Below are 13,715 nucleotides of genomic sequence, written 5' to 3' on the forward strand. Positions count from 1 at the left end.
TATCTGGGTCAACTCGGAGTATCCAGGTAAACCAAAAAGGCCCTAACAGACCACTCGGCTTGGAGCTAAACCCGGAGACTCCGGCCAACCCGAAGTATCCGGGTTAACACAACATACCTTCTGAAAAATGGTGATAACTTTTGATCCCGAAGACCGATTTTAATGATTTTAGACTCTATAAAAAGCTTATTCAGAGGGATCCATATCCTAACTGAATTCATGACCTTAAAAATATAGGATCAAACTAGGAACACTCCGAAATCCAATTCGGACACTTCCACACTTTTCGCACCAGGCTCCTAAAGCTAACTCTCACTTTGGGTTGGTTAGAAAACTCTTGAACACTAAGACACGATAATTAGCTTTACGTTGCATCCCTCTTAATAGTGTGGCATATCTATACTCAAATTCAAATGTAAAACTCATTTGAACCAATTTGAGCCTTTGAATACCTTTAAGTACTACTTCGTTCTTTCGAACCTTGAGGGTTGTCAACTTCCATATAATCTTTAGTTCATCTCTTCTTGATTCTTCATATGATTGATGCGAATCATTCATAGCTTCCCATGACCTCATACGATCTATTGGCGCAAAGCCTTCACTCACTCTTCACCACCGCCTTGGTCCTTCGACGCCAAGTTATTTGTTTGCCCTCATGGATGGTCAATCGCAACAGAGTCTTACTAGCCCTTCACCGTCTTGCCATAAAAAACCATTTTGTATTCGACATATTCAAAGAATTCACTTTATCAAATATGGAGTCCACTCTTGTTCTTCATTCTTGGCATATATGATTTCAATTCAACTTATGATTTCTTATAGATCCTAACCCTAACTCACTCTCAAGAACAAAGCACATGTGTTAGTCCATAAAACTTAATTGACAATTTTATACCTTTAGTTACTTGATCTCCATAAGTAACTTAGCCTTCATGCTTCAAGCTTCTTCTTTGAGCTTTTCCTTCTTCTCATGAGCATTACTAAGATCTCAATAACTTTGATGCAATTCTTTGAACTCATAGAATTTCTCAATGAATCCATGCTTCATTGCTTATACATCCCTTATGGAATAATCTAATAACAATTTTTGACATAATTGTTAGTCCATAGATGTTGTCATTGACTTACCCGAGTATCACTTAGAGCTCATTCATCTTGATGCATATCCTTTCTCCATGCATTACCTATGGAACAACCTACTAAGAATTCTCATCATCATTATTAGTCCATAGGTATTGTCATTAATTACCAAAATCACATATAAAGGCTAGATACACTTTCAGCTGTCCAATGAAGATGAATACTACTACGCTTAGGATCGTTGTAGTTCTATTTGCTTCTTAACCCCTTAAGGTGTCTTTTGTAAGATGTTTATTCAATTAAATCGAGGATACTGTTATGTTATCATCAATGAAGTCACTATATGTTGAGATTGATTCCTGAGTTCAACGCATAGCTGAGATTGAAATGTTTCTTGGCCTGGTCTTCACCCACACACCCACACAAATTACTGTACAAAGTGCAATAGCTTATCTATTTTTATTTTTAGGATTCATGTGTAAGTGAAAAAAAATCATTCTACTCGTAGTGTGCTATGTGCCACAGTTCATTCCTTTGTTTTTCCTTTTCTCTACTAGGTGATTTCTTGGACGAGTAGCGTGATCTATTTTTGCATTACATTTCTGTTGTCTGCCATATGCTCGATTGGTTTTTCTTTAAATTATAGTTAATGGTTTCTTCTTTCGTCATGAAAGTAAGGACTTCAAAATAACTGGGATCATATCAACTTTTCAAGCAAACCGACATATTCATCAGAGCTAAATGGTTGCAACTCGCAGTACCCAGTTGTTTGCTGATGCCTTAAGCCAGAAAAAAAAAGAACCATTAACAGTGTGAGAATATTATGAATATGATCATAGATTTTAGGTGGTTAAAGGCTTAATTGATTTAAGCATGCTTCAATTGCGGAACAGGTTCAGTACCACACATGTAGCCGCGAGTATATCTTCTTTTCTGTTTGCGCCTTAAGGTCATCTTCAGCAGCTACCTTAAATTCTCATCCTCAAAAATACTATTACAGCATTCTCTATCACTATTACAACATTCTTTATTTTTTCATCTCCAACAGCTACTCTATTTCCTACCTTCTACTTCTCTTTTGAAGGATCTGCTAGAGTTGGCCTAACAAATGCAACAACCATCACCAGAGCAAGCTGCCGACAGTATTGACAAATATTGTTGTAAATGTTTTTCTTCACGTGCAACTAAAGTGGATGCTATAGGATAGGTATAGCTAATATATGTTCATATGAAATGTTACAAAGAATAGCTGATATATATTTTGCCCACTGCGCGTGGTACTGAGGCTTTGATGCCATTTGGACATGTAATGTATCGTTTTAGATTCAAAAGTACGTGCACTGGAATACATGCTTTTGTCGTTCAAATATGTGTACTTATAGCGTCGAACCATGCCATCACCAACTTTTGCTGAAAGTAGGCTGCTACGAAAAACCCGCCATGCGACTTACTATGCTGAGTATATGTCCCACTGTTGAGCATATATCCCAGTGGGCAAATTGTTTCTTGCCCTGCCTAGTCTAGACTTATAGAGCCTCTTCTAAATGCTTTGAGTAACGAGGATCCATATGAACATCATATATATCTGACTTCAGCATACACCCCTAACCTGGACATAACATTATTACAGACAGAACGAAAATAATGTTCATGTGGCGACCATCATTTTCATCATAACTTAAATCAGTGACATACAATATGAGCTAGAAAGAATTATGGTCCCTTCAGTTTTACTTGACAAACACCTTGGATTTCTACAGAAGATGTGTGGCACCATATGTATTCCTTCCGTGGCGGTCTCTAGTTCTAATTGCCAAACTCTCCATGGGTTTCCATTGAAGAATGGCAAAGATGTAGATGGATCCTTCTACGGTGGTGCAAAATTGCATTGCCGAATATACTCGTCGTCATAATCCACATACTTTGTCCAAAGGTGCCTGAACTGGTTCATACCAATATCCAGCCACGGCTTCATGTTACCATTGAAATGCACAACAGCAGCATTTCTGATCTCTTCCATGCTGATACTTGGATTGTACCCAAGTCCAAGAACATGCCAAGATTTGTCCAGAGGCTTTGTGGTGGAGTAGAATGTGATTAAGCCTGGGGGCAGCGTTCCTAGCTTCCATAATGTCCGGTTCTCATTCTGAAGATAATACAGCCAGTAATAAGTCATTATGTTAAAAAAGTCAAAAAAAAGGAAAAAGAAGGGAGTATCGGCAGAAAGTTCCTCCAGTCACAGCAAATGACGATGTCTACATGGATGGACCATAAAGCTACTCATTTCAGGGGACATGGGAACACTAACTTCGTTAATTTGTCTTGCTGTCATACTAGGCAATAACCACTGACCTTCATTCTTTGACAAGCCACGCGCTAATTAAAACAAGATTGACGTAACAAATTAACAATATTTAAATAATCCTTACTACACATAGAAATTTAGCTGTTGTCATCGATCATAAACTGAGTTACTCTTATATGATATAGCAGAGCTACGCAGATTGTCTAGTCACACAGGACAGCATGGGGGCGCATCATTTAGGGGCTTATTGGCGGAGCTCCAGCTCCAAGAATTCTTGGAGCTGGGTTACTCTAGCTCAAAGAATTTGTGGAGCTGGAGTTGGGGTTACATTAGGAGTGTTTTAGTGAGTCATCTTATTTCCAATTTAAACTAAAAATAGAGGCTTAAACCACTTTACTTTAGCATACAAACTCCAGATCCGGTGTGGAGCTCGGTGTTGGAGCGCTGCCAAACAAGGCCTTATCAACTAAGAATATAAATTCTAAAGTTTCAAACAACAAGAGAAACTATATTTGAACGGTTACCTGGTTCTGCCAGTAATGGTACTGCTCAGTAGACTTCTCCCTCCTCCAAGAATCAAGGTCAAAGAAGTTCATGCCGTATGCCCATCCACAGGCATTAGGATTAAACTTCGCTTTGATAAGGGGGTGTGAGAAGTTCATATACTGCGCATACCGATGAAAAGATCCAAAGCATGTTTCTACTGCTCCATTCACCTTCCCTTCCATGTCAATCTTCCACAGTCCTGTAAGGTCCCTCTGTACCACAACATCATCGTCCAAGAAAAGAATCCGGTGCAACTTTGGGTACATCTCCGGCAAATAGAATCGCAAGTGATTAAGCATAGATAGATATTTGGGATTTCTAAACTTCATATTGCTAGCATCTTTGGTGGCATTCTCAACCTTGTTCTCAAAATAGAATTTCTGCAGGTTTGCTGACTCCAGTTGCCGGAGCACAGGAACATACGAGGAGTTTAGGAATTTGTAATCCTCAAATGCTTTGACCTCAAAGTGTGCTCCTTTTAAGTCCATTCGGCGTATTATCACCTGCAGAGGCATAGCATACAAGTCTCAAATCAATTTTCACAGAAACTATTAGTGGACCAATGACCATGTGAGCTAAATTTTTTATAACAAAAGGACGACAGTTAGAGAAGCACCATGTCAGTGTCCAAAAGAAGACTTAGACAAATCGGAGCCAATATAGTGATTCTGAGTCTTTTATTGCCTTGATTAGCACAATAGTATTCCACTGGGGTGATCCAACTCGCTATGTCTAAAAACTCTGAATGGCCAAAAATCAGTACTCAACCAGCCAGTTGCCATCGTCAACTGTTCTGATCTGCCCAGACAAGATAGTTACCAAAAACTGTCGTTTTACAAGATTTGGTGAGCTAGGACACTTCTTACGGCTATATATGTTGACTACTGCAACGTGGCATTAGTTTTACTTGTGCACAGCGGCTCATTACATTCTCTGGGAAATGAATAGTAACTGACAAAAACTGATTTAATGCATAAGACACCCTCACATCAGAGAAACCAATCCCAAATCCACATGAATGATCATTCAATACTACCATCCTTCTGCAAGTCGCTAAAGTAACAGCAAGGGGCGTCGGTTTGGGAACCAAAAATCTCAATTTTAACATGGTTATTTCTGTTAATAAACAATTAATATGCTTTGTTGCTTCCATAAGATGAAATTATGTAGAGAAAATGCTGTGCAAAAAAGTAATGACATAGCATATGTGCAAGGTGGAGATTGGAGAAACAAAATTGGGCAAACCTGCATGGCGCCAAGGTTCATCCGATCGGTGACAACATGGAAGACGTGCTTGGAGGGGTCGTGCGAGTTGGCGACGGCGGAGCGCACGACGCAAGAGGCCGCTAGCACGTTGTCGGAGAAGATGGCGTAGTGGAACAGCGCGGGGTCCTCGAGCGCCGGCGGCGGCCGCACCGGGTCCGCGTACCGTTCGGGGCTGGCAATCCGCTCGGCGGTGAGGCGGACGGTGAGGCAGTGGAGCGGCTTGGGGATGGACTTGGCGGCGATGAGGGAGGCGAAGGCGCCGCGCTTCTTGGCGCGCGCGAGCAGCTCGTTCTGCGCGAAGATGGCGTCCTTGAGTCGCTGGATCTTGAGCTGCGGGTCGAAGAGCGGCTTGGACTCGGCGATGGCGGCGCGCGCGGCGCGGATCAGGTCATTGGCTTGGAGGTCGATGCGGCGCGCCTCGTCGCCCGCGGAGGCGGAGGCGGGTTCCGAGGCGGACGCGACGGCAAGGGAGAGGGAGCGGAGCGTGGCGGTGAGGTTGCGGTGGAGGGAGGAGAGGAGGCGGAGGTGGCGCGCGCGGTCGAGGTGGAGGCGGCGGGAGGCCGCGGCGAGCGCGGCGGCGGAGGCGGCCGCGTCCGAGGCCTGCTTCCGGATCTGCTCCGCCCGGAGGCGGTCCCCGTTCACGGCTGCGGACCCACCACCGGAGGCCGCGGGCGCCGCGGCGGCGGCGAGGAGTACGAGAACGAGGACGGCGATGGGACGAGAACAAGGCCTAGGGTTCCCGGCCGCGTCGGCCATGGCTTCAGAGCTTGCAAGCCTCGAGAGCTCGTTGCATTAGGAGAAGGAGGAGAGAGCAGTGTGTACTGTGCAGTGGTGGTCGTGGGGAAGAAGAGTTGTTTGGGAAAGGAAAGCAGCAGAAGGATTAATTAATGCCTTGATGACGACGCCGACACCTTCGGCTTGTTCTCACTAGTGTGTGGGGCACGGAGTGCTGGGCCAATGTGTCAGTCGAGGAGGTTAGCTGTTGGTCGGGTAAGGGACAGTGCGATTGACGTGGACCAGTATTCCACTGCTGGGCCCACATGCCAGTGGGGGAAGATCATGTTGGTTTCGGTGGTAAACCACTGGACCCGAGGGGAATGTCGATTAGCCGAACCACTGGAATTCTGGTACTGGACCAGTCGCCCCCGATGGGTCGCAGCGCTGTATTTGCTTTTTTTTATGGATTTTGGAGGACGGATCTTCTGTACCGAACCGTGCCGTACCGTGCAGGCACCATTGCCCATAGACCTAACGAGTCAAAGAATGGGTCGACACGGGGTTGAGCTCGACCACCTTTTGCTTCCCGGTTTCTGGATTTTTACTGCACGCACATTTTGCAAACGGTTACCGGTTCTCGATGTTAACTATACAGTAGTTTGGTGAAATTTGGTAAAAATCGGTTGAATTTTTTTATTTTTTTATTTTTTAATTTTAAATTTAAATTTGATCGGTAACCGCTTAATTTATAAAAGTAATGTGGACTAAATCGTCCGGTAACCACAATCGATGTTCTTTTCCATTTTGACAAATACAATTTAAACTAGTATGTTCTTTTAGCAACCTTATGTAGCCTCATGTGAGGTCTATTTTTGAAGCCAATATCCAAATTATTCTTGTATTATTTTGTACGCATTTTATTGTCTAAAAGTTGGCGCGATGTCAACTTGAAACTTGGTATGAACTAAATCTTGGCTACTCTGGCTCAAGTCAAATTGAGCTTACTCGTTTTTTTTTTTAAAAAAAATGGGTAGAGATGAGGTTGAGCTCGATCGAACCTTTTTTCCAACCATACAGCTATACTTGTGCACACGCAGAACTAAACTCTACCTTACAACATTTTGGTAGGTTTGACAAGAGTTGACCAAATCAATATGCGCAATGATATTTTGAGCTTTTTTTTTTTTGCAATAGGAGCTGAGTTTATTGCATAGATGTGGTGGCCTTCTTGACTTACCAGCGTGGCTTATCAAGTATTGTCAATTGTCAGGTACTATTTATTTAGAATTTGGAATTGCTATACATTAAATAAAGAATTACCCTTTTGAAATCCATCCAAATCCAAAAATTATAAAAGCACAACTTAAAAGTATCCTATATGCACCTAAAATGTGTACACGGAACCACTAATAAGTACCCTTAGATCCATTCTCGTCAATTACATCCAACAACTAAGATTTATTTCAAGCCTTGCTGTTGAATCCTATAGTTGAGATCCACATATGAAACCTTCATCCGCACTCCCTGTAAAGGCCACTCTCCACAAATCATGGAATTAGTTTTAAATCATTAAATTGCTCACTATAATTCCGTTTGCACATTTCCTTCCAAAAAGACGGTGCCATCACCTAATTATTTTCACAATTAACCCCTAATTGTGGTATGTTTCTCTTGCCTACAAATCAATTAATTCCTCAATTAGTGTAATTATCTTTCCTATCAAATCCCTCCTCATGGCACCTTCGGAAACACCACCAATTAGTCATAATCAATTTTGAAAGTCCATCCTCACTGGATTGAATGCCGCATGTCCCAATTCAACCACCTCGCGGTGACCTGTCACACCTTGCCTCCTCGCGTCTACATTGCCACCAGCCTCACCCACCCTGACGCGACCACCATCGCCTCACCGCCCGACAAGAGGTCACCGCCGACAAGACATGGGCCGTGTTTAAGGTAGTTTGCCGTTGGTTCACTAACCTTGGCTGCATCGCACACACCACCATTCCCCATGCCTCCACACACGCTGGCCTCCACTTGCATCACCCTCCTCCTGCATCTGCTTCCCACTTGCGAGCACAAGTGCTTCTGAGAGAAATGTGACATCCTCTGCTCGATATGGTCACAACTATTAGGATTGGTTCGGAGGTGCACGACTCCTGGTCCATGATGTTGCCCCCATTTCTTTTGGACATTGGCGTGTTCTTTCATGACCACAGGCGCCGCTATGACACAATAGTAGCTAGGGGCACAGTGCAACCTAACACCAACTTGTCATACGTGCTATATTTCTAACGAGAACGGAATAACATCTTTAGGGACTGCATATAACCTTATTGCGTCCTCAGGTGCCTAAAAGCTAAGACACTTTTCACTCGAAATCTGACCTAAGGTAATCATGATGAATATCCCGACAAGAGATCCTAAAACTTCCTAAGCTACTTGAAAGAAACAAAAGCCGGACACTTGTTTAAACACTCCTTGTATTCACGAAAAGATTCACAGTCATACACATGCATTGTGATAGAAATTGGATTATTTTATTTAACAAGATTTTGAGCTCTTTTATTGATAAGTGAAGGGAAAGAGGATTATAAGAAGTCCTAATATCTACTCAACACCGTGCAACAAGAGGAAGGAAAGACTTCCCTAACTCTCTTCATTCATTGACGCCAATAGAGAGGGTGAGGTCATCGGAGAGACCCTAGCTCCCCGCTGAACTCATTGGTGTCATTGCCTGACCACTGACATCTCTAACGATGACGAGTTTGGGAGAGGCATTGGCTCCTCCCCGACTCGTCGATGCCGCTCCCCTGGCTACTCCCTCCAGTTGGCTTCATCGACATTGCCCAATGATGAAGGGGATGAAGTGACCGATGCCTTGCCATCTTTAACAGAGACGCTGCTAGACACCTCCTCTTCCTCCACCTTAGTCGATGCCTCTTCTTCCAGTATTTTCACCTCCAAGAGGTCCCAGTCCACTTCATCTTAGACTTGGGACGACTCTAAGGATGCTGGGGGCTTGCCATATTTAACAGGGATGCCGTGGGTCGCCGACTTATCTTCAACCTCCTTGTCGGAGGATATGTCGATAACCTTCACTACCGAACCAAATTTGATGGGAGACGACAGTGGTGTGAGGGGAGAGTAATCAGGGGAAGACAAAGAGTATTCCAGAGAAGAGGGTGAGTATTCTAGCTAAAGAGGAGGTTACATGATAAAACTCAGATTTGGTGTAGCTAAGCTTTGGCACCTTAGGGCTTTTTCTAGGTTAACAGGTCAGGAGACGACATCTCTTGATGTCCCAAGCATTAATTCTAAGTGCGGTCACATAATGGATCACGAACGCCCAAGTGTCGCTGGGTTATCGAGGTCGTGTCTTTTTGGCTAGTTTGCACGAACAAAGAGGCAGTCAACCGGTGCAACCATTTACTCGTCGTGTTTTCTAGAGCGCATAGGACAGTTGAGGAGACGGAACAATTCCTTCGCTGTACTCGTGGTAGAGAATCTCTTCACCACCATGCAAAACTTCCACTGCAATGGTTCAACTTCCGAGCCTGGATAGCGATAAGTCTTATCTCTTATCTCCCTTGTACTTTTGCAAGAACGGGATGATATTTTCGGGTTGATTATAAAACCTACTCATATGGAACACCTTCTCGAAGACTCACTTGAGAACTCGGAAGCGTTTAGAACCCCAAATACATGATCTAGAGACCCAGAAAACCCAGTTAGACGCATCATCCTAATCAGAAGCTTGAGTCTTACTCGATGATGTGGTCGGACAAAATGCTTATATTTGTTGGCCAAGTACTTGATCCGTCAAAGCCTCATTTCATGTACTGGTGCGGGGGGAGGGGGGAGGGGGTTCAACGATGACTATTAGATAATTACTATATTCGGACATCCCAGGATTTCTTGTAATTCTCGGGGTATATCTCTATCTTTGAGAAATGGATCCCTAGATGAAAGGAAACTCCCTATATATACAAAGCCTAGGGACCCTGCAGGGAGACACGTTGAACAAGTCGCATAAGATAGAAGATACCACAAGCCGAGCAAGGAAGCGACAACTATGATAGATCTATCTAGACTAGCCACACACCCTTCTTGTAATAGGCTTACTATCCTAAGGGAGGCCCGAACCTGTCTAAAACCCCCCTCTATGTATTTCTTTGATTCATCTACTCGAGGTACCCCCCATCTATTCTATAAATTCGTAAGATCTGCGGTAACTAATCATCGATAGACACACTACTACAAAACTTGCAAAAGACCATCGACTATCATTGCCGGTTCAACTAGAGTTAGAACTAATAAGGTATCACTGTCGATTCATATAACCTCCAACGGCTAAATCAATCATTGAGTATATTGGAACCGGCAGTGATACCCATAATCACTGTCAGATCATGTTATGAGCTAGCAGTGATGTTGCATTGTCGGTTCATGCTAGGAACCGACTGAGAAACCAAGTTTAAACGTGTCTTGGTTTATATGTGATGAGTGATTGACAAAGTAGTCGATTTGGTCTGATGAATTGGGATTGTATAAGCCTGTCTATGTATTACAATAATGATCATGACTAACCTAAGTTGTAGAGAAAGATGGAGTTGACATTTTTGTCTTTGAGTCTAGGAAAAATGTACATGCCGGATGATCTGATGCCAGAGAATTTGTACACGCCAAATAGTCCGGTGATGGGCTATAGTACATGACAGAGCATTTCAGTGAATAAGAAAAAATTGAAGTGTATACCAGATGATTCGGTGTTAAGAAGATTTCACGCTGGAGGGCTTTGACTCAAAACAGAAAATTCAATGCAACACCAGATGATCCAACGATGGTTAGCAGTGCACACCAGACTATTTTTTCAAAGAATATTGCAAGGTGTGTCTGGTGTGATTCTATGCGGTGGATGGTCCGACGATGATCTGTAGTGAACATTAGACTATTTGTTTCAGAGAAAGAGTGTTTGTATATGCTGGATAGTCTGGTGTGTACACCGGAGGCTTACCAGAGCATTTATTCTAGAGAGGTTGGAAAATGGCTTCTGGTAGAGTTGTACTCGCCGGATGGTCCGGCGATGAGGCTTTGTGCATGCCAGATTAATTTTTCCAGAGAAGTTGGAAAATTGCAGGTCTCGTGAAGATGTACTGCCAAATTGTTCGGTGATGAAGAATTGACAACATCGGAACATCTGGCGTTCATGATCTGTCTGGGATGATTGCTTCAACATAAAATTTTGATTTTGACTAATATATAATGGTTTTGGAGATGCATGTTTGCTTGTCTTATGATGTGCAGGTAATAGATGCAACTTGACGGTCGACGGCGAGATGATCGGGGCTAAGCAGGATGCTTGGCGCTGGATTACTAAAGAGGCCAGGAGGAGTTAAGGGTGGTCCTAGCTATTCACATGGAGATCAAGCAAATCATAGAAGCGTGGATGAAGATGGTGTGTTAACAAAGTCCAGTGAGGGGGATATAGTTACAAGTAACAAGGCAGCATGAGGAATCAAGAGCGGGAGAGACTTGCCGACAGTCAAGATCGTATGACAGAGTACACGCGTCGACATCACAATGCTTGGTAAAGGTGTAAGCAAGTGGCAGTGAGTCACAATTTGAGAAGCATGTAAGGTGGTTTTGTGGTTTGGCCTCAAAACTGTGGATGGATCGAGTACACATGGCGTCATCGTGAAGCTTGTGTCGAGGCGAAGCTAAGTCGTGAAGACACCATGGCCGTTCAATGGATGAAACAAAGGATGAACAAAAATGCCCTGGTGGTAGGTAGGAGTACATTGGAAAAGAGGGGTATTTTAGTAACATGGAAGCTTAAGAGCTAAGCAACCTCTCTAGGCCTATAAATGAAGGGATAGGGCTATAAGAGAGGGGTGATTCAGCCATTTGAGTTTGAGTGCTAGGTTTTTAGAGGAGAGGGAGAGGATAACTCAGCCTATGTATTAGGTGAGAGTTTTTTTTAGCAAAATAGGGCTGACCTTTGAAGGCAATGAAGTTTATGTTTCCTCCTATACTTGTGTTCATCTTCTTCTAGTTTCCCTCTATTGGCTCCCTTGCTTTGCTTGCGAGTTTTTTAGTTTTCGTTGTGATTTTTATTTTGGTTGTTGAGTGAAATTCGTTCACCTTATGAAGTTGTTCTTTTTGTTGCTAGAGGCATAAAATTCACATACAGAGTTGGTCTTGAATTCCCTTGCCTCTACATCATCAACTTGGAGAGGTTCTTCACCCAGTGCTTTCTTCTTTGGTTCTAAGGCTTCTTCCTTCGAGTTGTTATATTTTTGTGGCGATGACTCCTGGAATGAGTTTCAATGGAACCTAGGTTCACTTATATTTATGAGAGTCATGCTTCTCTTGTGATTTTGATTGCAACTTGTTTCTATTCAGTTTTGTTTTCGCTTGTTGTTTTGAGGTGCGTCGGGTGGGAAAATAGGAAAAGACCATCTGTTTTGAAAGAAATTGGTGAGGCGCCTATTCACCCTCCCTTTAGTCGCCATTCTCGGTACTACAATTTGTATCAGAGCTGAGTTTGATCACTTATTGACCTTAACCGGCTTTGTGATCCATAGGCGATAATGGAGAGACATGGAAAGATCCTGATCTTTGAAGGTCATGACTTTTCATACTGGAAGGTACGCATGAAGGCTTTTCTCCTAAGCCTAGGAAATGCTATATGGGAAATCGTTGATTTTATCTATAAGATCCCTGTTGCTCGCACTTCTTAGGCCCAGATTGAACAATATGAAGCTAATCACATGGCTAGAAATATATTGTTCACCAGCCTGAGTCAGAATGAGTTTGATAGAGTTCAGCATCTCCGTACCGCTAGAGAGATTTGGACCACTCTTAGTGTCTTTTATGAGGGCACTAACCAAATCAAGGCTCAGCGTCAGAGCACATACAACCTAAGATGTTTGTGCAAGGACCCAGAGAATTTTTGGATGCTATGCTTGCTAGGTTTGATGGAATTGTTAGCAACCTTAGATTCACTGAGGTTTTGTTGTACTCTGATCATGAGAGGACGATCAAGCTTCTCTATGCTCTTGACTGTAGCATATGAGAAGTGAAATTCTCAAGCATTGAAGAGTCATCTAGTTATGACACATTGACTTGCGATGAACTCACTATCTCAGAAATAGCCAAGACGGCTAGAATAGGCCTAGAAAACTCACTATCTCAGAACACGATGTTAGTTTGAGAGCCTAGTGGTGGTAGTCAGGCTAGAGTTGGTTTCTCTTGTGCTAATGCTCCACCTGGTGGATTTGTTTTGTGTTCCTTGGTTTCTATTACTGAAGAGCAGGTGGACACACTTGATGATAAAGATCTAGCTTTGATCATGAAGAAGTTCACCTGCTTCTACAATAATCAACGAGACCAGAGGAGAGGTGGTTTTCATGCTTGTTATGAGTGTGGTAACACCACTCATTTCAAGGCGGACTGCCCCAAGCTCAAAAAGAGGGAGGACCACAGCCATGACCACGACAAACACAAGAAGAATAAGAAGCCTCTCTTCAAGAACCACGACAAGATAGTCAAGAAGGTGGCCAAGGCAACATCTCGAGCTTTTGTGGTAGCGCTCAACGATGTAGACACTTCCTCAAGTGAGGAAAAAAGCTCAGAGGAGGAGGAGCAGCCCGTGTAGAACAAGAGGAAGGATAAGGACTTCACCAGGCTTTGCTTCATGATAGACGACAACGACAGTGACCCCGAGCTTGATCCTTTTGAGGTACCACCTTCCTACGATCAGCTTTTTGTTCAGGTTGATACCTTGAATGATGTGCTT

The 13,715-nt window shown here is 43.3% G+C and overlaps 1 protein-coding gene across 1 annotated transcript; it reads right to left on the reverse strand.

Moving 5' to 3' along the window:
* Positions 1 to 2,634: 2,634 nt before the first annotated feature.
* Positions 2,635 to 6,043, reverse strand: LOC133918953 (galacturonosyltransferase 8-like). Its single transcript, XM_062363109.1, has 3 exons — positions 5,177 to 6,043; positions 3,910 to 4,434; positions 2,635 to 3,226 (listed from the first exon to the last, which is right to left on the reverse strand). The coding sequence occupies exons 1-3, from the start codon at positions 5,951 to 5,953 to the stop codon at positions 2,948 to 2,950; spliced, it is 1,581 nt and encodes a 526-aa protein (XP_062219093.1). The 5' UTR covers positions 5,954 to 6,043; the 3' UTR covers positions 2,635 to 2,947.
* Positions 6,044 to 13,715: the final 7,672 nt, after the last annotated feature.

The sequence above is a fragment of the Phragmites australis genome, chromosome 5, assembly GCF_958298935.1.
Source record: "Phragmites australis chromosome 5, lpPhrAust1.1, whole genome shotgun sequence".
In the NCBI taxonomy this organism is placed as follows: Eukaryota; Viridiplantae; Streptophyta; class Magnoliopsida; order Poales; family Poaceae; genus Phragmites; species Phragmites australis.

What these genes read in the sequence shown, in the direction of transcription:
- LOC133918953 (XM_062363109.1), bottom strand. Translation starts at nt 5,953, where the DNA reads ATGGCCGACGCGGCCGGGAACCCTAGGCCTTGTTCTCGTCCCATCGCC. An exon ending in TGAACCTTGGCGCCATGCAG is followed by an intron (nt 4,435 to 5,176) that starts GTTTGCCCAATT and finishes ATGCCTCTGCAG; the next exon opens with GTGATAATACGCCGAATGGA. An exon ending in ACCATTACTGGCAGAACCAG is followed by an intron (nt 3,227 to 3,909) that starts GTAACCGTTCAA and finishes TATTATCTTCAG; the next exon opens with AATGAGAACCGGACATTATG.